The 23,393-nt window shown below is 44.5% G+C and overlaps 1 protein-coding gene across 1 annotated transcript; it reads right to left on the bottom strand.

Annotated features, from left to right (window-relative positions):
* Nucleotides 1-1,491: 1,491 nt before the first annotated feature.
* On the bottom strand, nucleotides 1,492-23,256 carry BECN1 (beclin 1). Its single transcript, XM_073606753.1, has 11 exons — nucleotides 23,106-23,256; nucleotides 22,403-22,467; nucleotides 19,802-19,860; nucleotides 18,317-18,407; nucleotides 17,140-17,276; nucleotides 15,881-16,075; nucleotides 13,163-13,309; nucleotides 10,903-11,052; nucleotides 10,751-10,811; nucleotides 5,190-5,332; nucleotides 1,492-2,025 (listed from the first exon to the last, which is right to left on the bottom strand). Exons 1-11 carry the CDS (start codon nucleotides 23,224-23,226, stop codon nucleotides 1,857-1,859), a joined length of 1,338 nt encoding a protein of 445 aa, XP_073462854.1. The 5' UTR covers nucleotides 23,227-23,256; the 3' UTR covers nucleotides 1,492-1,856.
* Nucleotides 23,257-23,393: the final 137 nt, after the last annotated feature.

Genomic DNA, 23,393 nt, shown 5'->3' on the forward strand with positions numbered 1-23,393 from the left:
GAAAGGACGCCAATTTTGTTTGGGTACAACGTCGCACAACCGCGCAATTGTCAGTTAAAGTGACTCAGTGGCGTATCGCAAAAAATGGCCTGGTCATTAAGCAGCCAAATCTTCCAGTCTGTAAGCGGTTAAAAAGACTGCAGGCAGATCTGATACAGAAAGGTGTGTGCTTATGGCCTCTGCTTTCAGAGACTGCAATTATCCTATGCTATTTGATAGCATAGACTCCAGAAACAGAGGTCAAGATGATTCAAAACTGCGCAGACATTGGCTGCATAGTGGGCATTGCTGCAGCCATTTGTGAATTATGAGCTGAGGGCACCTGGTACAGCCACACTGTGTCTAATGAGACCTGTTGCAACCACATAGCAAGGTGGTAACGTAGCTTAGAGTATGAGTCGAGGCCTCAGGTACTTGCGAAACCCAACTGCTGGTAGCAGGTGTTGGGTCAGATGGGTGGAGGTGATCAAGATACTGTAGGCAGGTAACAAGAACAGAATCCCACATGGCTCTTTGCAAAGCAGGTGCATTTGCATGGAAATCACTGACTCGACACGGAAAGGCGGGGACCAAAAGCATGCACAACACTCCTCCCAGATGACAGCACTCAGTCCTTCAGTGTTAACCTCTTCTGCCGTAAAACCGACATGAAAATTCAAAGGCTCCCAGCTTTGAAAATACCAAAAGTAGCTCCCAATGCTCAGCCTACTCCTACAGTGAGATTTTGAAGAAAGGGCTAGTGCAGAGGCAAGGACAGTGGCTCTGGACCTGGAAAGTGCTCCACGGCTAACTTATTACCAGGACGATGCCCGGATAATGCCCAATGTGGAACCAGGTGTCCAAAAGGTCACTTTCAGGTTAGCACCACAAGGTCTAGTCCAGCGGGGTCCAGGTATGGCACTCCAAAGCTGGCTTGAGGTTGATCCAAGTAGCGGTCAGTTGTAGAGACCACCTGAAGCAGTGATGTGGATAGAATCTTGACTGAAGGGAAAAAAAATGCTAGCAACAGACTTTTTCTAGTAAATCTGAAGAAAAGACATATATTAAAACCTGGACACTAGCAAAAAAAAATAAATAAATATGAGGCTTCCTGGTAGTAGGAGGGGTTATCCTGGTTCTCAACCTCAGTCATCACTTTTTTGTCTCCACAATTTTCTTGGCCTACAATTTTTTTGTTTTCCAGTGTTCAATCCCCCTGCAGGCGGCAGTATAACCTGACCGTTAATGACTTCCTGTGTCCCCTCAGGGGAGGAGAAAGAGAAAAAAAAAAAAATGTATTCGTTCTTGTAATCAGAATTCAGGTTTTTTGGTAGGTGCGCTCAGTTTACTTACACCAGTAACTGGTATTGCTGTGAAGACCCAAATCAGTTAAACCGTGTCTGTTCTTTGCTGGTTTTGGATGGTTAGAGTTAATAAAGCGAGTTCCAAAAACGGGTTTCTTTTTACGTGCCAATTACTGAATACTTCAGTGCATAACTACAACTATCAGTGTTGCTTCCTCATGTCCATACTTTTATTTAATATATGGGACTAATTCATTATACATAGTGGGGTTTTTATATACATTACACACAAAGTCCCAGAATTGTAGGACTTAAAAATATATAGTCTCATTCTTGCTCTTAAAAAATAACCATTCTTTTGACATAAAATGGCGACCATATCAAGCTGACATCAGTGCAACAGTTTGGGAAGGTTAAAGGCTGCTTTAGCACCGTGTAGAAGTGAAAGATCCAGCCCTGGGTAATGACAGGGTTAGGTTAAGGTACAGTGATAATGTGAATGGCCTTCTCAGCTCCCCAGATAGGAATTCATTCAATAGGCGATGCAGTCCAACCAACATTCCCCATTAAAAGTCACTTGTTATAGAACTGTGAGGAAACCCATGCCAGCCCCCACTTCAGGTTGGTCAGCATAAACTTCAGGGCCTTGGTCCACTGCTCTTCAGAGTTGAATTGTGTCTTGATGGAATAGGATCCACCGCTGCAGCCAGTGTCTTCAATTTTGCCCTTCTCAACATCCATCCTGTCAGCATATGCAAAAAAATAATAATAACAATATAATTATTGGTCTGCAATGGATAGAACCACTATATTATTTCATTAACATTAGTAACTACCATGTTTCAAAAGGGTTTTTCTACATTCAACAATTAGGTGGACAACTACACCAGTAACAGCCTAAGGTTGTTTTCACACTGAGGCGCTTTACAGGCGCTATATCGCTAAAACTAGCGCCTGTAAAGAGCCTCTCGTCGCACTCCAGTGTGCTTTCACACTGGAGTGGTGCGCTGGTAGGACGCTAAAAAAAAAGTCCTGCAAGCAGCATCTTTGAGGCGCCCTTGCTCATTGAAATCAATGGGCAGCGCCAGCAAAGCGCTGCTTTGTGGGCGCTTTTATCCCTTTTTCTGCTGTTAGCGGGCGTTAAAAGCGCCCCGATAGCGGCTGAAAAGCGACGCAAAAACTACGGTAAAGCGCAGCTAAAAATAGCACCACTTTACTGCCAGTGTGAAAGTAGCCCTGTTTTATTCTGCAGAAGCGACATGCGTACCAGGGATGGCAAGTGATGTAGCGACCGGAAATGCGCCGTCAACGCATTTCATCCTGATTGGACATGTCCAGGAAGCGGAATCCATATGAGGACGAAACGTGTTGAGGCAGTGCATTTCCGGTCGCTACGTCACATCCTGTCTTTGGTACGCATGCCGCTTTTGGTTCAGTGGGCATCGCCAGCTATCACCTTGTAGCAGCACTGAATACACCTAGCGCCGCCACATACACAAGCGAGTGTACTATATACATGTTTAGTGCATTTTAGTAATGCCAGCTGCTTTGCGCAATGAAAGTCTCGCTGTGGCATTCTCTCTTCTAACAAAGCGTTAGCGTCACTTCAAAATTGAAGCCTCGTGTCGAATCAGGAGGCGTTTAAAGCCGTTCAATGCCTCCCATTCAAGTCTATGGTAATGCTTCAGAAAAGGCTCTGGCAGGCATTTGCGGCACGTTAAAATTAGTTTATTTCTGTCACTTTCCATTGTGGAGCAGTTTTAGAGCGCCTTCACGCTCATCAAACGCTCTTCAAATCCGCGCATACGGCGTTTATGGAGCGTTTTTAACGCTTGTAAAAACGCCCCATACTAAAGCTCAACGATGCCAGTCTGACACCCATACTGTTGCCATACAAACGCTATAGGCGTTAAAAATGTAGTCAAGTGTGAACAAGCCCTAAATGAGAAGTAGGGCCAAAGCTCTTTTTGCCCTACTTCTCCTGTAGGTCACAGGAGTGCACTTATTTCTGAAATCCTGTGACCCAGATTCAGCTGACAGCGGGCTAAACACTGCTGTCTGCTGATGTCACAGAGCCGGTCTGTTGGGATTTGCCTGGATGCCTGACTGGCTGCTGACTCAGAGCCCGAGCAAGCTGCTACTGCCCCCTGGCACAGCCTGGTGCTCCAGCAAGTGCTGGAGGGAAAGAGCACACAGCGGTGACTGACAGTCCCCGCTCTATACCCAGAGTGGATCCAAGTCCCAGGCAATCAGCAGTTTTTGATCGCTCAGTTCTTGGTGTAGGGCAGGGATATGCAATTAGCAGACCTTCAGCTGTTGCAGAACTACAAGTCCCATGAGGTATAGCAAGACTCCGACAGCCACAAGCATGACACCCAGAGGCAGAGGCATGATGGGACTTGTAGTTTTGCAACAGCTGAAGGGCCACTAATTGCATATCCCTGGTGTAGAGCCAGCAAGGGACAGCTGCAGGATCATAAAGATCAACTGTAGTTTAGAGCAGTCTCAACCTCAGTCCTCAACTACCCCCAACAGGCCATGTTGTTTTGGGAACTTCCCTTAAATACAATACCAGGTCATTGATATTGATTTAAAGCAGCTGTGCAAAGTAAAGGAAAATGTGAACAAATGGCCCGCTGGGGGTACTTGAGGACTGAGGTTGAGAACCACTGGTTTAGAGCATTTTCTTGGACACAGACACTACCCTACATGAAAGCGCTTGCAATTTTTTTTTAATTTTATTTACCCCCTTACCCCCAGACTGACAGCGGTGAGAGCCGGCGGTGCGGGGAATGGTCTATGTCAGTGATGGCGAACCTTGGCGCCCCAGATGTTTTGGAACTACATTTCCCATGACGTTCATGCACTCTGCAGTGTAGTTGAGCATCATGGGAAATGTAGTTCCAAAACATCTGGGGTGCCAAGGTTCACCATCACTGGTCTATATTTTCTCTTGTGTTTTTCTCCTGTTTCTACAATAGAGCTGACTTTGTCTATATGAAAAGTCTTGCCCTCAGGTTACACTTTAGAGATGCTATCACCTTCCAGCTACATAGACTATTTTGTCATGGACATGTTCTAATTTAATTACTGTTATCATTATCCTTAGCATACTTGGCTTTGTAGTTGTACTCATCTATATACTATTACCGATATTGGTCTTTTTTATTATCCCCAGTACTGTTATCTAATGTCCTGTGCACTGACATATGTATATAGATTCTGCTTGGTATGTGGTCAGCTTTACCCCGGATGCCTGCATACTTAGATGTGCCTCTTTTAATCATCAACCATGTGAGTTGCTAAACGTTGTACCTTCATTAAATGTAACCATATTGCTACAGTTAGAGGCGCCTCTCTTCTCTTTTATACTCTGTAACTCCTGCTGGATTTTGCTTCTAATCCCCTTGTGGATGGACATTTTATGGTTACACAACCTGGTCACATTGCTATAATCTTTTTATATGGACTATAAACTGAAGGACTTATGAATAAATGGTTGTGGAACAAATCATCTGAGTTTCGATTATTTCTTATGGGGAAATTTGCTTTGATATAAGAATGCTTTGGGATTACAAGCATGTCTCCGGAACGAATTCTGCTCGTAATCCAAGGTGTTACTGTATATTGTTAAATATCAAGGTATGTATTCATGCAGAGATATAAAGTTAACTGATAGGACCTGAATGATCATTATCATTAAATATTATACAAAATGTAAATAGCGCCAATAGATTGCGCAGCGCTGCTCATCTTCTTTTCTAGAAATACAGTCAATTCTAATAAGATGCACATGACAAAAAGTATGACCTTAATCACCTAAACCTAAGATGATATATTATGGGTTTATAGTCAATGAAAAGTGTAATGTGTAAAGTGCAGACTACCAGATTTCAATGTACTGACCTGTATGGCAGACAGAAGCCGGTGTCCCCTCTTTCCACTTCTTCCTTAAACTGTTGCACACAGTCCAGAAAAGCCACCATGGCATGGTCAAATTTGTTGTCCCAGAAAAATCTTAAACCTCCTGAACAGTAAAGTGGAAGCTCCTGGTAAAGAAGAAGTATATGGAGTAATTAAGATATCTATGATATTTATTTATTACAGGTACTTATATAGAGCCATCAATTTACGCAGCGCTTTACACATACATACACACATTTTATATATATATATATATATATATATATATATATATATATATATATATATATATATATATATATAAAATTTATTTTCAAACTTTGGGTGGGTTACTGCCTTTTCTTTGTCCTTGCTGTTAGACTGGAATGGTGTCAAGATGGACTCCCTGTTCTCCACCGATATCCATTAACATAAACGAAGGGACACGTTCTCCAATGCAAATATATTTACTGAATCTTCAAATCATCAAAGTCGTCATGTACATCAATTGCAGCTACTGTATACAGTTGCGAGCATCCCTGCTCTTCCTCAGGCTTTCACACAAAGCCATACAGCCTGAGGAAGAGCAGGGATGCTCGCAACTGTATACAGTAGCTGCAATTGATGTACATGACGACTTTGATGATTTGAAGATTCAGTAAATATATTTGCATTGGAGAACGTGTCTTCGTTTATATATATATATATATATATATATATATATATATATATATATATATATATATATATATATATATATATATATATATATATATATATACATACACACACACACACACACACACACACACACTATAGGCCGACCTGAATATAAGCCGAGGCACCTAATTTTAACAAAAAAACTGGGAAAACGTATTGACTCAAGTATAAGCCTAGGGTGGGAAATGCTGCAGGTCCTGGGTAAACAATGCCCATCTGCATCCTCGCTGTGTCCATGTGCAAAACTGTATCAGTGTTCCTCTATCATGAATGAGGAGGAGGCGGGGCTTTGTTACAATGGACGGCATGACACAGCGGGACACACCCTCTGTTCTAGTAATCACAGGTACAGCTGCAGATGGGCACCCTCATTCGAGTATAAGCCAGGGGGACTTCAGCTTAAAAAAAGTGCATATAAAACTCGGCTTATACGGGATAGATAGATTATATATATTTTTTTTTTTTTTTTTTGTACATTTACATCAGTCCCTGCCCTCAAGGAGCTTACAATCTAACTCACATTCACACACACTCTAGAGCCAATTTACCTACCAGCATGTCTTTGGAGCATAGGAGAAAACCGGGGACCCGGGGGAAACCCATGCAGGCACAGGGAGAACATGCAAAAACTTCAGGCAGGTAGCGCCATGGTTGGGATTCAAACCGGTGACCCTAATGCTACTAGGCAGAAGTGCTAACCACTTAGCCACCGTGATATGATTTTAATAGGCTTTTCATTCCTTCAAGAGAAGGAATGAAAGATAAGTTGCTGCCATGAAAATAGCTGTATAATTAGGCACCTTTGGTGTGAAACGTGCCACAATGTTTTTTTTTTTTTTTTTTTTTTTTAATACCCAAGGGCAGGAGTGTTAACATCTGGACTAGAGCAAGGGGTCTAGACGTGGGAGGAGCCCTGAGAGGATGCATTGTTCTGCATCGTGATAAAGGTGAGGCAGCCATGGTGTAACCAAAGGGGGCACACAGGAGACAAGGGATTAGACTGTGGACCTACAGAGGCAAGCGAAAAAGACAAAAATGACCCGCAGACCACCAGGATGCACATTCAGCTCTCTCACTTTCAGAAGTGGAAGTGCACCCTTATACGGAAGGGTGCTCATTGGAACTAATGGATTTCTGAACCCAGCGGAGGTTGAGCTCTTACGATCTGGGGGCACCTACAGCAGAAGTAGATGAAGGGATTGACCTCTCCATGGACCTTCTATGCTGAGGTTTGAGTATGCTCTGTCCTCTCATGGCATTACTAATCACTGTGTCAAGTGCAAGGCCAAGGAGTTAACATCCCTCAAAAGGCCAAACAAGTCAGATGCTCCTTGGATATAATCAGCGTCTGAGCGCCCTGCACATCTGTATGGACATAAATAGGCACAATCTTAGATGCTTCTGACAAGCCATCACAACTGAAGGGCAATTCTCCAGACTTTTACACCACCCACTCTATCGACCCCAGGGGTGAAAAGTTGCGGAAAAGGATCTAACCCAATCTTTGAAAGGTTGAACTGGATGGACTGGTGTCTTTATTCAACCTTACTATGTAACTATATATATGTATGTAAAGAGGGCAGAGGCAAGTTCAAATTGGGATTCAAGGACGGTTCTAGCTGCCAGTCAGTAAAATTCTTAAAGTAATCACCACATCTAGCCGTCTAATAGTTTTGCTCTCAAAATGGGTACTCACAAGTGAGTTTTCAGAGACAGGGCAAGCCCTGAGGCAATGCCACATTGGTGGACCTGGAAAGCACTTTTACCAGTACGTACAGGTCTGAAACGCGCCACAAAAGGTTCTGAAGGTCACATTCAAGGTTAACCTTGCATGTCCAGTCCAGTGGGAACAGGGTACTGTCTCCGAAGTCAGGCTTAAGAAAGGCAGACCCGGCTATCAACTGTGTGAAAACCAATGATGTAGTGAGGAATGTTGACTAAAGTGGACAGAAGAAATATCAAGAAATGGGGCAATACAAATTGGGTAGAGCTTTCTCAGCAGAGCTGGTGAAAAGATGTCCATCCTTCTAATCCACTAGCAATAAAGCTGAGGCATGCTGGGTAAAGGAAGGGTTACACAGGAGCTGGCTTACAACTGACCCAACTGTATCTTAAAGTGGAGTTCCACCCACTTTTACAATTCTTCAGCATCCCTCACTAAACTGTGCACTGTAAACGAATTGGATTTTTAAAATTTTTTTTCTCAGCACCTACTGTATATCTGCTGTATTCATTTTTCACTTCCTCCTCCCTGGCAGTGGCCCATCGCATCATTTCCTGTTTGCAATGCCTTCTGGGAAGGGGCAGCAACTTCCTCTGACACTGCCGTTGCTATGGAAACCTGACCTGAAGCCTATTACACTGCTTGTGCTGCACTGAGCATGTGCGAGATCTGCAAGGATGAGATCCAGGAAGAAATACAGTCTGGCTTCAGATGCCCACACTTAAGATGGCCATGGCCTGCTGTAAGTTTATAAAATAACAAACTACTGCTATAAAACTAACAAAACAGACCTTAGTTTACAGACTAACTTTACTAGAATACATTAAGCTTGTGTATTATAGGGGTATTTTTATTTAAAAAGTATAATTTCGGTCGGAACACCACTTTAATTCCTGTGTCCCTTAAATCAGTGGTCATCAACCCTGTCCTCAGGGCCAACTAACAGGCCAGGTTTGCAAGATAACTGAAATACATCACAGGTGAGATCATTTGCTGCTCAGGGATTGCAGTATTCTAGTCTGCATCTCCCCAAGGTAATACATAAAACCTGGCCTGTAAGTGGGTCCTGAGGACAGGAGTTGATGACCACTGCCTTAAAGGATGAGAAGAAAAAACATTGAGTGTGTCAGTTGGAGTCCAAAAGTTAGAGAAGTAGCGGTGTTCCAGCCTGTACAAAAAAAAAAAAAGTCAGCAGCTACAAATACTGTAGCTGCTAACTTTTAATATGACATTTACCTGTCCAAAGTTCCTGCGATGTCGGCACCCCAAGCAGATTCGTCCATCAGCTTTGGGTGCAGGCGCCGGTGTTCTGTTGAATGGTGCCCTCTATCGAAAAAATACCCGCTCCGGGCTGCACATGCACAGTACAGAACGGCACAACAGCTGATTTTCCCATCAGCTGTTGCGATGGCGCACGCGCAGTGTGTCGGAGACAACTGCTGACGAGCGCCAAGGGACAGAATTAATCTCCGATTCTGCCTCGCACTTGCGGGGCGTGTTCAGTGTTGTGACGGGCAGGTTTTTGTGTTGATGGGCGGGTTCAGTGCTGCAAAAGGGACAATGTTATTCTGAGATTCTGTACACAATGTATGCAGCACTGAACCCGCCCATCAACACAAAAAAACCATCCCTTCACAACACTGAACACACCCTGCAAGTGCGAGGCAGAATCAGAGAATAATTCTGTCACTTGTCGGCTATTGTCTCCAACGCACTGCGGGCATTTTTAGATAGAGGGCACTATTCGACAGAACAGCGGCATTGCAACTAAGGGAATTCGACATTGAAGCCTTCAGGCTTCACAGGCAGGTTTCTACTGCGCATGCGCGAGTCGCGCTGCGCTTGCTGGGTGGTCCCATCGTCTTCTGGGACACACACAGGTCCCAGAAGACAGCGGGGGAAAGGAGGAGGAATGACGTACCTTGCCGTGGCGGGGTACATAGGAAGTGAAGAAGAAGTGAAGAAGAAAAACAATAGATAACAAGGTAAAATAAAAACGCAGAAAAAAAAAAAAGTTAGCCAATGCATTTTTAAGACGCATGGATTGACTAGATGGCGCAAAGTCTTATATGTGGGTGGAACTTCGCTTTAAAGTGATTGTAAAGTCTCGTTCTTTTTTTTGTTTTTTTTAATAAACATGTTATACTTCTCTCCTCTGTGCAGTTGGTCTTGCACAGAGCAACCCAGATCCTCCTCTTCTGGGGTCCCTCTTCGCTGCTCCTGGCCCCTCCCCTCCCTCGAGTGCCCCTCAGCCAGCAGCTTGCTACAGGGGGCACCCAAGCTGAGTCAGAGCTCCGTGTATCCATTCAGACATGAAGCCTCGAACCTGGCCCCGCCCCCTCTCTCCTCTGATTAGCCGACTGACTTTGATTGACAGCTCAGGGAGCCAATGGCACCGCTGCTCTGTGTCACCCAAATCAGGAGTGTCCTGGATGGCTGAAGGGATGGTGGACATCGCTGGAGAGAGATGGGGCTCAGGTAGGTAATTAGGGGGGCTGAGGGAGGCTGCTACACAGAAGGTTTTTTATCTTAATGCATAGAATGCATTTAGAGCCCTTGCACACTGGGGCGGTTTGCAGGCGCTATTGCGCTAATAATAGCGCCTGCAAACCGCCCCGAAAGTGCCGCTACTTTCATTCCAGTGTGCAAGCCCCGAGGGCTTGCACACTGGAGCGATGCGCTGGCAGGACGGTAAAAAAAGTCCTGCTAGCAGCACCTTCGGAGCGGTGAAGGAGCGGAGTGTATACCGCTCCTGCCCATTGAAATCAATGGGACGGCGCGGCTATACCGCCGGCAAAGCGCCTCTGCAGAGGCGCTTTGCGGTGGTATTTAACCCTTTCTCGGCCGCTAGCGGGGGTAAAACCGCCCCGCTAGCGGCCGCATACCGACGGTAAAACGCCGCTAATAGTAGCAGCGTTTTACCGCCGACGCCGCCCCCCGCCCCAGTGTGCAAGGGCTCTAAGATAAAAACCCTTCTGCCTTTACAACTCCTTTAAGTTACCCAATGTATGAATCTGATCTGAGCATTTTTCATTTCATGAGCATTTCAGAAACTTCATAAGAAAACTCATAATTAAAAATTCACCCGTTCGTAGATTCCTTTACAGAAATAAAACCATACCTTAGATTTATCTGTGAGAGATTCCAGATAAGAATGGTTTCCAAAAGGTACTAGGCGGTATCTATATGGAAAGTAGTGAAATTAGTGTTTTTGTACAAAAAAAAAAAAACCTAAAAAACGTTTTTTGATGAAGCGATTGATACAAATCTCACCTCTGGAACTCGAGGCCCATCTTGTTGGCGAGGGCATGCAACAGCAGAACTGTTTGGCCCCAAGCTGCATTAATCTCATTCCACTCCACGGGAACGCTGGGAAGACGGCCCAGGCGGAAGTTGTTGATGGTGCCAAACTGACCGCTATGCCTGGGGAGTCACAGAGAGCGACAATTAGAAACGGCTGGAACCCGACAAGTTTACTGCATTGTTTAAAGCTAAAACTCTGGGATATGCAAATATTGTCTAAATTAGGGATGAGAATAGGGTTGGTCCGAACTTAGGTGTACAGGCTATGTACAGCACAGGGATGGTGCCACTGCTACTTTTGCAAGGTGATATCTGGATTTGCAAAGGCATTTGGTACACACAAAGTGGATTTATATCCTTTGTGGCTATTCATTTTTTAAATTTTTAGTGCTTGGAGTTCAGTTTTAAGTAAACATATGTAATCATTGTTTCTCTTCACTTTTATGGAAAGCAGTGATCTCCAAACTGTGGTCTGGGGGCCAGATGTGGCCCTTTGCTTGCCTTTCTCAGGCCTTTGGGACACTATTCCCCCCACTAATACAAGGCACTATTTCTTCTACACCAAACAATGGGGCACAATTCCTACAACTGACCCCAACTGTACGGCCCTATTATTCCTACTGACACCAATGGGAGTAACAGGGAAGGGGGAGGACAGTGGGAACAGATGGGACTTTATAGAAGCATGCAGTCTCAGGGACAACCAGCTATCAATAGTATAATTGCTTATATAAGTATGTACAATAGGACCATAATCGGCAAGATAAGATCAATGAATGATAGTGGTAATGTAACCCCTGGATAGGATCTTAAATACACCTACGCATGTATAAAGTACACAGTCTCAGGGACAACCAACTATCAATAGTAAAAGTAAAACCCATAAATTTCATCCATATACACATACATGTTGATTGTTAAAATATCAGAACAGTATTTACAATAATGGAAAAGAACTCCAGACTTTCTAGTCTGCCAGGTGTTTTAGGAAAGAGATCCTAGATATGGTATCTTGATCCTATACCACAAAATAGTTATAAAGTGTAGAACACATGGGAGTATAAAATATAGCACGTAAATCCAGACACGGCTTCAACTAGCTTGATGCGTTTCCAAACCACGAAACACGCTGAGATAGCAATTATACTATTGATAGCTGGTTGTCCCTGAGACTGCATGCTTCATATAAAGTCCCATCTGTTCCCACTGTCCTCCCCCTTCTCTGTTACTCCCATTAGATAGGGATGGAGATATATGACCTAATTGGTCTTTACCTCATATAAAGTCCCAAACAATCGCTCTGTTTTCAATCCTACTGACACTATGATGGGACACTATTCCTTGCCCTGATACCAACAATGATCTGGCACTATTCCTCCAAATGACACCAATGATGGTGCACAATTTTTTTTCCCTAATACCAACAATAGGGCTCTATTCTTGCCAATGACGGGGCACTATTTCTTTCCCAATACCAATAATGGGGCAATATTCCTCCCACTAATACCAATGATTGGGCATTCTTTATTCCTGTTGAAGCCACTGCATTTTCTACTCCTACTGGTCACAGTCCGGCCCCCCTCAAAGTCTGAAGGACAGTAAATGGGCCCTTTGTTCAGAAAGTTTGGAGACCCCTGATGTAAAGGAAAGAGCAAATAGATTCATGAGAGTCAGTGATTCCAACTGGCGTGAGTCGTGGCAAGGGTCACTGCTAATGAGCGATTTGTAAATCATCCACGATGCTGCAATTCCAGACATCATGGAAGCAAAAGTGTGTTAGCTGTGCAATAGGCAAGTCTCCTCGTGATTCTTCTATAGCTCATGCAGAAGGTGAGCCAGGTATGTGTCAGGTCTCCTCATAGTTCCTGCTCTGGCTCATGCAGACAGTGAAGGGCATGGGTGCCCACCTATATAGAAACCAATTGCAGAATGTGAGAGGGGGTGCTCAGTGCTGGGACAAGGTCCTCTGGTGCTCAAGCTCAGGATAATAGATCACAACCCCTACATGAGAAGGAACCCAATTGGATACCCAACCACAGAATGGTCTTGCTGGTGCAAAAATGATGGCTGTCCTCCAAGCCTGGGAGTTGTCACTCATTGGTCCTCAAAATTGAGCTGGGGTGGGGTTATTTCGGTGTGGGTTTAGTCATAATGAGCATAGTAAAACACAAGCTGATCTTCATTCACAAGTGAGGGCGATATTTGGCACTAATCAATCTATAAAACTTACCATATATGGAAGGTGGCGTTAAAGACGTTGGTTTTTTTAAGTTTGTCTAATTGGAATTGCGCATGTCTCATCTGGTTGTCCACGCTTTTCAGTTCATCGTCCAGCTCCAGCTGTTGACGTTTGAACTCGCTATATTCTTTCTGATACCTTCAGAAAGGTTATTAAAAAAATAATATAATATAAAACATTTAAAAAAAATAATGTGCAAGAACAGGACATTAGCACATTTCATATCTCATCCCCAAACATGCCCTTAAAAGCCTATCAACAGGTTTATTGTACAGTGCCCAAACACCAAGTATTCCATAAAGTGCCCAACAACCAGGTACGCCATACAGTGCCCAACAACCAGGTACGCCATACAGTGCCCAACAACCAGGTACGCCATACAGTGCCCAACAACCAGGTACGCCATACAGTGCCCAACAACCAGGTACGCCATACAGTGCCCAACAACCAGGTACGCCATACAGTGCCCAACAACCAAGTACGCCATACAGTGCCCAAACAACCAGGTACGCCATACAGTGCCCAAACAACCAGGTACGCCATACAGTGCCCAACAACCAGGTACGCCATACAGTGCCCAACAACCAGGTACGCCATACAGTGCCCAACAACCAAGTACGCCATACAGTGCCCAACAACCAGGTACGCCATACAGTGCCCAACAACCAGGTACGCCATACAGTGCCCAACAACCAGGTACGCCATACAGTGCCCAACAACCAGGTATGCCATACAGTGCCCAACAACCAGGTACGCCATACAGTGCCCAAACACCAAGTACTCCATACAGTGCCCAACACCAGGTCCACCATACAGTGCCCAACACCAGGTCCACCATACAGTGCCCAACACCAGGTACTCCATACAGTGCCCAAACACCACTCCTTACAGTTCCAACATCGGGCACTCCATACAGTCCCAACATCGGGCACTCCATACAGTCCCAACATCAAGTACTCCATACAGTCCCTATACAAAGTAGTCTGTACAGTCCCCAAGCCACAAGTACTACTGACTAAACTTTCCAACCCCCTGGAGAATGATTTCCTTGCCCCATAGTGCTCACGCGTATATTAGAGAGGTAATGTCAGCCATTTTCCAGCATGATGAGCTATGTAAGAATTTACACACCAATGACGACTTATTCAGACAGAGGACAGCATGCTAGCATGAAGGCAACTGGGTAGTGCCTGAATCAGGGCCAAAACCGCCAAAATTCAGCCCAACATTCAACAACCCTTTAAATATACTATAACCTCTGTAAAAATAACAGGGTTAAATCGGCTCCTCCCAAGATTTCCAGAAAGATTTGCAAATTTCACATGAACGCAATGTAAAGTTATGCAAATGCCTACTATCACTGCTAGAGTTTTGAGAAGATTTGGACAAGGTTTTGATGATTATCATCTATGGAAAGGAGGCCTTACAACACAAAGTCTCCTGCACTGGAAACCAGGTGAGATCTTCTTATAACAAGTACTTAAAAAGTGTAATGCCCCATACACACGGTCGGATTTTCCGATGGACAATGTCCGATCGGATCGTGTTGTCGGAAATTCCGACCGTGTGTGGGCTCCATCGGACATTTTCCATCGGATTTTCCGACACACAAAGTTGGAGAGCAGGAGATAAAATTTTCCGACAACAAAATCCGTTGTCGGAAATTCCGATCGTGTGTACACAAATCCGACGGACAAAGTGCCACACATGCTCAGAATAAATAAAGAGATCAAAGCTATTGGCCACTGCCCCGTTTATAGTCCCGACGTACGCGTTTTACGTCACGGCGTTTAGAACGATCGGATTTTCCGACAACTTTGTGTGACCGTGTGTATGCAAGACAAGTTTGAGCCAACATCCATCAGAAAATGCTGCACATGTGATCAGTTATGACACCAGCCATTGGATGGTTTGACAGTTTGGTTGAGAGCACAACCAATGGGAGTGTTACATTTCTGGCACGTGCCGGAAATGAAACAGTGTTATGGATGGGTTTACTTCCGCTTTATTAGGAAGCTTTATAACATAAGAGTACTTTCACTATGGATCCTGGATGGGTACTCCTACACCCTCAAAAATACCAATATGAAGGAAGTGTCTGGAGTAGAAGGCCCCTTCCACATGAGTCAGATCCCTTTCAGAGGAGTCCGCCAGCTCAGCAGAAGATCGCTCCGTTGTTCTCCGCTGAGCCGGCGGATGAGGGGTCTGCACTGAGCGGGGAGGGGCCTGTCGAGCGCCGCTGATTCCTATGGAGAGATCGGACGAAAACAGACAGCATGTCCGTTTTCATCAGATCTCATCCGATCCGCCAGGGCGGATGGCGAACACATCTCCATACGTCTTATTTTAGTGGATCAGATGGCAGACGGGTATTAGCTGACACATCTCCACTGACATCCGTCTCCCCATAGGAGTCAATGGATGGCCCGCTCGGATCCGCCTGGAAAACGGACAGGCGGATCCGAGCGGGCTTGTCGTGTGAAAGGGGCCGAAGATGTACTCTTCATGATGCTGAATAACCCCCTACCCCTGTGTTCTTCCAGCATTAGGTGACTGCCGGTGGTAACAGACTGAGGAGCATGCAGACTATTCTGTTTGAACTGGGATTCATCTTTGATAAAAGTAATCTGTTGTTTAAGATTTTCTCAGAGAATGCAGGAACACGTACAAAGTCATTATACTGTATATTATACAAAGTAACATCCTTACTGAGCCTCTTCTTGCTCCAGCCTCTCTGCTTCCTGTCTGACTTTTTCTATATCTTGAGCCATCTGTTCTCGATTTTTCTCAACTTCCTCCAATTCCTGAATCAGCCTTTCTTCATCTTCAGCTAACTCCTTCAGCATGGCCTCCAGTTTCTCTTTATCATCCTCATTCATGGTCTCCAGGATCTCCAGGCACCGTCTGAAACCACAAGGAGTGTTTAGTTACACATGAGGCTGAGAAAATGTGTTCATTCCTCTGAAACCTCCAGGGAGGTTTCATCAGCGTCTGGGACCCACCAGCGCCCGGGACCGGGTCCCACCAGCGCCCGGGACCGGGTCCCATCAGAGCCCCGGTCCCATCAGAGCCCCGGTCCCATCAGAGCCCCGGTCCCATCAGAGCCCAGGTCCCATCAGAGCCCAGGTCCCATCAGAGCCCAGGTCCCATCAGAGCCCAGGTCCCATCAGAGCCCAGGTCCCATCAGAGCCCAGGTCCCATCAGAGCCCAGGTCCCATCAGAGCCCAGGTCCCATCAGAGCCCAGGTCCCATCAGAGCCCAGGTCCCATCAGAGCCCAGGTCCCATCAGAGCCCAGGTCCCATCAGCGCCCAGGTCCCATCAGCGCCCAGGTCATCTTAAACCAGGAGATAAACTTATACATTATACCTGTATTGTTACCTGAGAAAGAAACCTTGTGCTGTGCCCCTCCCACCTGATATGTTATATAATATGTGCTGTGTCTCTCTCCCACCTAATGTATTATACAGTATATTATGGAGTTGATTTACTAAAGGCAAATAGATTGTGCACTTTGCAAGTGCAGTTTGCTCTAGAGCTTAGTAAAAAGAGGAAGCTCTCTAGACTTGTATCATCCAATCATGTGCAAGTAAAAAAGTTTTTTTTTTTTTTTTAATTTTCCTTGCATGTGATTGGGTATTGTCAAGTAAAGTTGTACCTCATTTACTGAGCTATGAAGCAACTACAAATGCAAAGTGCATAGTCTAATGGTCTTTAGTAAATCACCCCCTCAATGTAGTGAGTTTTTCTCCCACCTATATATTTTGTGCCATGTGTGCTCCTCCCACCTCATGAATGATATACGGTGTGTGCTGACCTCACTAATGATTAGAAAATCAAACAAACATTTTAAAACTAAAAATTTTAAATGAACCTATGCTGGTGTATGCCCAGTTTAAAGCACAACCATGGCTTGAAGCTGACAAAATATCACCATTTCCATTCATTGTACAGAAAGCGGGTCTCTTACTTGTAGTTCTGACACTCATTCTCTGTTATGTTCAGCTGAGTATCAAGTTGATCCAGAAGGGTGTCCGTACAATCCTCACATAGAGGGTGATCCACATCCGTCTGTCCAGACATGATATCAAACAGATCTCCAGTCACCTGAAAAACAAAGGAAGACAACGCTGAATTTCCCTTTTCAGATGCAATGAGTTCATTATCCAGAGGATTCAAATATGTAATAAAAAGAAGGACTCCAAAGAGAAATCATTCATTGTATCATTTATATATTGTTCAAATATATGATTACTTCTGGTCTTAAAAGAGAAGTATAGGAATTTACTTATTTATTTTTTCATACTTACCTAGGTGGATGCAGCATAAGTCTGATGCTCCATCTGTCCCCCGCCGGCTCTAACACTGTGAACCGAACCATCGAGCACTGCCGATCGCTCAGTTCTCTGGTGATTGTCAGTCACTCGCTCTCTGCTCTGCCACCCCCCCCCCCACTGGAGCGCTGGGCGGTGGAGGGGGCAGGAGCAGTACCTTTCCTAAGACCCCTTTCACACTGTGGTGCTTTTCATGCGTTTTAGCGCTAAAAATTGTGCCTGTAAAGCGCCTCTCAAGCCACCCCAATGTGTCTTTCACACTGGGGCGTTGCGCTTGCAGGACAGGAAAAAAAAAAAACACCACAAAAAAGCAGCATCTTTGGGGCGGTGCGGAAACGGTGTATAAACTGCTCCTCCACCGCCCCTGCCCATTGAAATGAATGGGCAGCACTGCCGAAGCGCTTTGTAGGCCGCAACACGGGCGCTATTAACCCTTTATTCGGCCGCTAGCGGGGGTTAAAAGTGCCCCGCTAGCAGCCGAAAAGCGCCGCTATAACAGCGGTAAAGCGCCACTAAAACTAGCGGCAAAGGGGCAGGGGGAGCCAGAGAACACACAGTGATTATTGATAGCAAATATTGTCATTGGCAATAATCACATGAAAAATCCAACAAGCTGGTTGTACCCAAGTTAATCGATTGATCAACTTGGGTACAATCACCTTGCCCCTTACATGGTTCGAATCGCGGCCAGTCCCCGCTGAGCCAACTGAGATCTGAACCGTCTATGGTCGGCTTTAGACAGCTTCTGGAAGCAAAGCAATGGTGATCATTGTGGGCTGCTTCTACTGTTTGTAGGGACAATGTTCTAATTACCTTGAGTCTTCTGCTTAGATTCTCCATTGTGCCTCCATCAGATGCTTCTCCAATTAGGGTGAAGCTGTTTGCACTTTCTGTGGACATCATCCTTAATATGGAAGAAATACAGGTTTGAATAATGCTACTAACACACGCAAAGAAAACTAGTATAATATATATATATAAAACTAGTAATATATATATAATATATTCCAAGATCAGAGTCAATAAAGGACATATGATGGGACCACAAATGTTGCATTTATTAAAACACACAGACAAGGAAAAGAGAAGAATGATGAACAGTGTTGGAGTTAATGCACAATTATATGAACCATCGCTTATACCAATCCTTGGTAACACTAAACATATTGGGACTTCCCTGACAAGCAGCAACACCCAGGCCACCTCAGAGCGGGCAGTATAATAAGGCGACACCCAAGAGTGGCAGTATAATAAGACAACACTTGGACACCTAGAGAGTGGGCAGTATAACAGGTGACAACCAGAACACCCCAGGTGTGAACATTATAATAAGGTGATATCCAGAGTGCACTGGGAGTTGCCCCCGTATACAAAGATGACACCCAGGACCCCCTGGAAGTAGGCAGAATAATAAGATGACAGTGTGGACACCGCGGTAGAGCGCACTAAAGGTGACACCCAGGACACCCCAGGAGGGGAATGCATGTGCCTCCACTGTATTTAATGTTAGGACCACAGATACCGGGGTGCCGTGACGAGGCTCTGTGGCTTACGCATGCGTTTGCAAATACATGTCGGACTAAGCCCCTGCTTTTAACGCATACTGTTAAGCCAGGTTAATTTGGTTGTCTGCGAGCTGGTTGGTAAATAGGTCTGAGTTTTTTCCTGGGCATTCCCCAGACTTTGTTGTCACCCCAGGAGGGGGCAGTATAATAAGGCAGCATCTAAGATGCCCCAGGCATGGGCAGTATAATAAGGTGACAACCAGGACACTGTGGGAGTGAGTAATGGAAGGTGGTAATGCACCTGGTATTACCCGGTGAGACATTACGAGGCACAGTTTATTTTCAGAGGAACAGATGGTTAAAAACTGCATCAAACGACTGACATTTCATTTTGAAAAAAGATTCAATTTTACAACCACCACTTTTTCCTTGTTATCTGCAGCACTGGAAACAGTTTTGGCCAGATATGTCCCAAGTCACGTCCTTACCTCACCTCCTAAAGTTTAATAGTTTCTTACTCACAGATTCCGGTCTGCGTGATATTGGATAGGTTTTTGCTATGTTTATATATATATATATATATATACACACACACATATACACACACACACCACACTCCACTACTATGTAACCATGGGGACAACATTTTTTTTTTTTTGGATACAGATTTCCCAGAATTATGTAGAGTAGACTAATCCTGCCATTTCATATCATGCTAATCTCACACAAAGAGTTCAGAAAACATTAAGTTACAGAAAATTCCTCTGTAAATGAAAGTATTTGGCGTCTGTACCTGGCCGGGGGGATGAGTCTTCTGGACACTCCATCCTGTCTGTTCTCTAGAAACGTTTCCTGTGTGAAAAACAGAAGAATCAGAAGGTGAGAAATCACAGATAGTGAAACACAACACACCTCCTGTCTGTGAGGCTCCACAGTACAAAACCTACAATGTATACAGAAATTCTCAACCTAAAGCGGATCTAAAGACAAATAGGTGAAATCACAGTTGGAATACATAGTATTGTTGCCTAGCAGGTATTTTATATACATCTTCCACACAGTCAGTGTTACTGGAACACAGAGCTGCTGATGAAGTTATTCATGTTCCTGACCCCAATTCAGCTTGATAGATCACCTTGTTGGACAGTCTATCAATATGATCACCTCTGTCCAATGAGGACATGACAGTGTATCAATATTATCACTTCTGTCCAATGAGGATATGACAGTATCAATATGGTCACCTCTGTCCAATGAGGACATGACAGTGTATCAATATGGTCACCTCTCTCCAATGAGGACATGACAGTGTATCAATATGATCACCTCTGTCCAATGAGGACATGACAGTGTATCAATATGATCACCTCTGTCCAATGAGGACATGGCAGTGTATCAATGTTATCACTTCTGTCAAATGAGGATATGACAGTATCAATATGGTCACCTCTCTCCAATGAGGACATGACAGTGTATCAATATGATCACCTCTGTCCAATGAGGACATGACAGTGTATCAATATGATCACTTCTGTCCAATGAGGATATGACAGTATCAATATGGTCACCTCTGTCCAATGAGGATATGGAGAATTTACTTTGGAAGTAGCGGAGGGATCTTACTGAATAGATCTGCTGTGTGTATTACAATAGCTGAACAAAGGGGAATTTTTTTCAACAGAAAAAGACAGGAGGAGAAGAGGGGAGGTAAGGGGAAGTGATGAAAGGAAAGAAGGAGGAGGGAGGAGAAGGGGATCAAAGGGAAGTGGGGAGAAGAGGGGGGAGGGGAAAAACGGGAGTGGAGTTTCAGTAAAAAAAAAAAAATAATAATAATCATCAGGAAATGTAATTATGTTTAACAGTTGCAGATAATTCAAAACGTTGAATACAAATACACATTGGCGGCTCTCTAGAAGTTAACATAAAGTAGAATGCATTTCTTATATTCATATTATCTGCCTATGAGAGAAAAGAAAATGTGCAAAGTGACCAATCAGAAGCTTACTTTTATTTTTCCAGGTTGTAGAGAAACCACGATAGCCGACATGTGTTTGGTTAAAGTGGAACTATACTCACCTCCTCTCCAGCGCTGCGATATCCCGGAGCTCCTCGCTGGCATCTTCAGCCCGATGATTCCGGTTATAAATCTCAGGCTATTCCCATTGGCTCCTGCACACGTGTCGGAGTTCAGTCATCTCGGCATTGCCGAAATTCTTAGTTTGAGCTGAAATTTATGTGTAATAAAGAAACTTTTCTTCAGCTTTCAGTAAGTCTAAATCCTTCAATGAGTACAACCAATATAATATTAATAGTGGAGCTTTACACAGCACTGCCTGGAAGCCAAACAATAATCTGTGTAATCTCCTACCTCATTTCTCAGGTCCCCAATCCCCAAATCTGCACAATACTCAGTGTAGTCCCTAATGTCATTATTCAGGTCCTCCTCGAATCTGCACAACACACCATGTAGTCCCTAACGTCATTATTCAGGTCCTCCTCGAATCTGCACAATACACAAAGTAGTCCCTTACCTTGGTACCAAGGTCCCCAATCCTTGAATCTGCACAATACTCAGTGTAGTCCCTAACGTCATTATTCAGGTCCTCCTCGAATCTGCACAATACACAAAGTAGTCCCTTACCTTGGTACCAAGGTCCCCAATCCTTGAATCTGCACAATACTCAGTGTAGTCCCTAACGTCATTATTCAGGTACTCCTCAAATCTGCACAATACTCAGTGTAGTCCCTAACATCATTATTCAGGTACTCCTCAAATCTGCACAATACTCAGTGTAGTCCCTAACGTCATTATTTAGGTCCTCCTCGAATCTGCACAATATACCGTGTAGTCCCCAACGTCATTATTCAGGTCCTCTTAGAATCTGCACAATACTCAGTGTAGTCCCTAATGTCATTATTTAGGTCCTCCTCAAACCTGCACAATACTCATTGTAGTCCCTTACCTTGGTACCAAGGTCCCCAATCCTTGAATCTGCACAATACACAGTATAGTCTCTAACCTCAGTGCTCAGGTCTTCAGTCCCTTAATCTAAACAGTAATCACGGCAGTCCCTTACCTTGTTACTCAGGTCCTCTCCAAATCTACACAAAGCACAGCATGGTCCCTTACCTCAGTACTATGGTCCCAAATCTATACAATACACAGTATAGTCCCCTACCTGGGTACTCAGGTCCTCAATCCTTGAATCTGTACAGTAAACCGTGTAGTCCCTCACCTAGTACTCGGGTTCCCGAATCTGTACAATAAACAGTTTAGTCCTTTACCTCAATACTCAGGTCCTCCTGAATCTGTACAGTAAACTGTGTAGTCCCTCACCTTGGTCCTCAGGTCCCTAATCCCTAAATCTGTGCAAGAAACCATGTAGTCCTTTACCTCGGTACTTAGGTCCTCCTCTTGGCTTTCTCCTGGTTTCACAGCCGCAGTGGTCACCAATGGAGCTACAAGAGATACGTATTGTTATCAGCTATGAATACCATGGTGATGGTCCATGTTGGAGGAACACATCCGTAGCATTCACTCCTTTATCATTGTATGTATTATAATGGTACGAGAATAAGCCTCATGTTAGGCAGGTGGTTAGGAATAAATAGAAGCACCTCCATTCACTAGAGAGTGTGCAAATGTTACACTACAGCACACACCAAGAAGACTTTCACAGGCTTCTATTGTTTTTATTTTTTATTTGGACCCAGCTTCAGCTTTGCCTCCTCCAAAGTCATGCCCCTGTAACGCGTTTCACCCACTTATAGGCTTAGTCATAAAGGAGGGACCCACTAACGTGTTTCACCCGCTCATTGGCTTAGTCGTAGAGGTGGGAGTGGAGATGTGTCACCTCTTTGACTAAGCTGAGCGGGTTAAACGCATTAGAGGGGGGCGTGGCTTGGGAGGAGACGAAGCTGAAGCCTTTCTGATAAACTTGGGCCCAGGGGGGGGCTTCCCGGTGTGTGCGCTTCTTTTTCTTTTAGAGAGAGGAGGACCCCATTGAATAAGCAGATGATGCCCGAGGTACAGGAAATTCTGAGCCGATTGATATGTACAGAACACTACATCCATACGGGACTGGTGGGTCCCTCACCTGTCAGCTCCTGCATTGTGGCTTTATCCAGCATGTTGAAGGACGTGTCCAACTTGAGCGGCTGGCTACATCTCTGACACACAAAGCTGACTTGCATGGTGGATGATTTAGACGTCTCCATCTTCCCACATAACAGAGGAGGGGCAACAAGAAACATAAACAGAATTAATCAGCGAAAAATATAGGGAGCTTTTTTTTTTTTTTTTTTTTTTTTAATACATTTTATAAAAGTGATAAAAGTGTCTGAAATAAAAGCTGCCCAGTGTAACCAATCAGGTCTTAACCACA

Source organism: Aquarana catesbeiana, linkage group LG12, assembly GCF_042186555.1.
Source record: "Aquarana catesbeiana isolate 2022-GZ linkage group LG12, ASM4218655v1, whole genome shotgun sequence".
Lineage (NCBI taxonomy): Eukaryota > Metazoa > Chordata > Amphibia > Anura > Ranidae > Aquarana > Aquarana catesbeiana.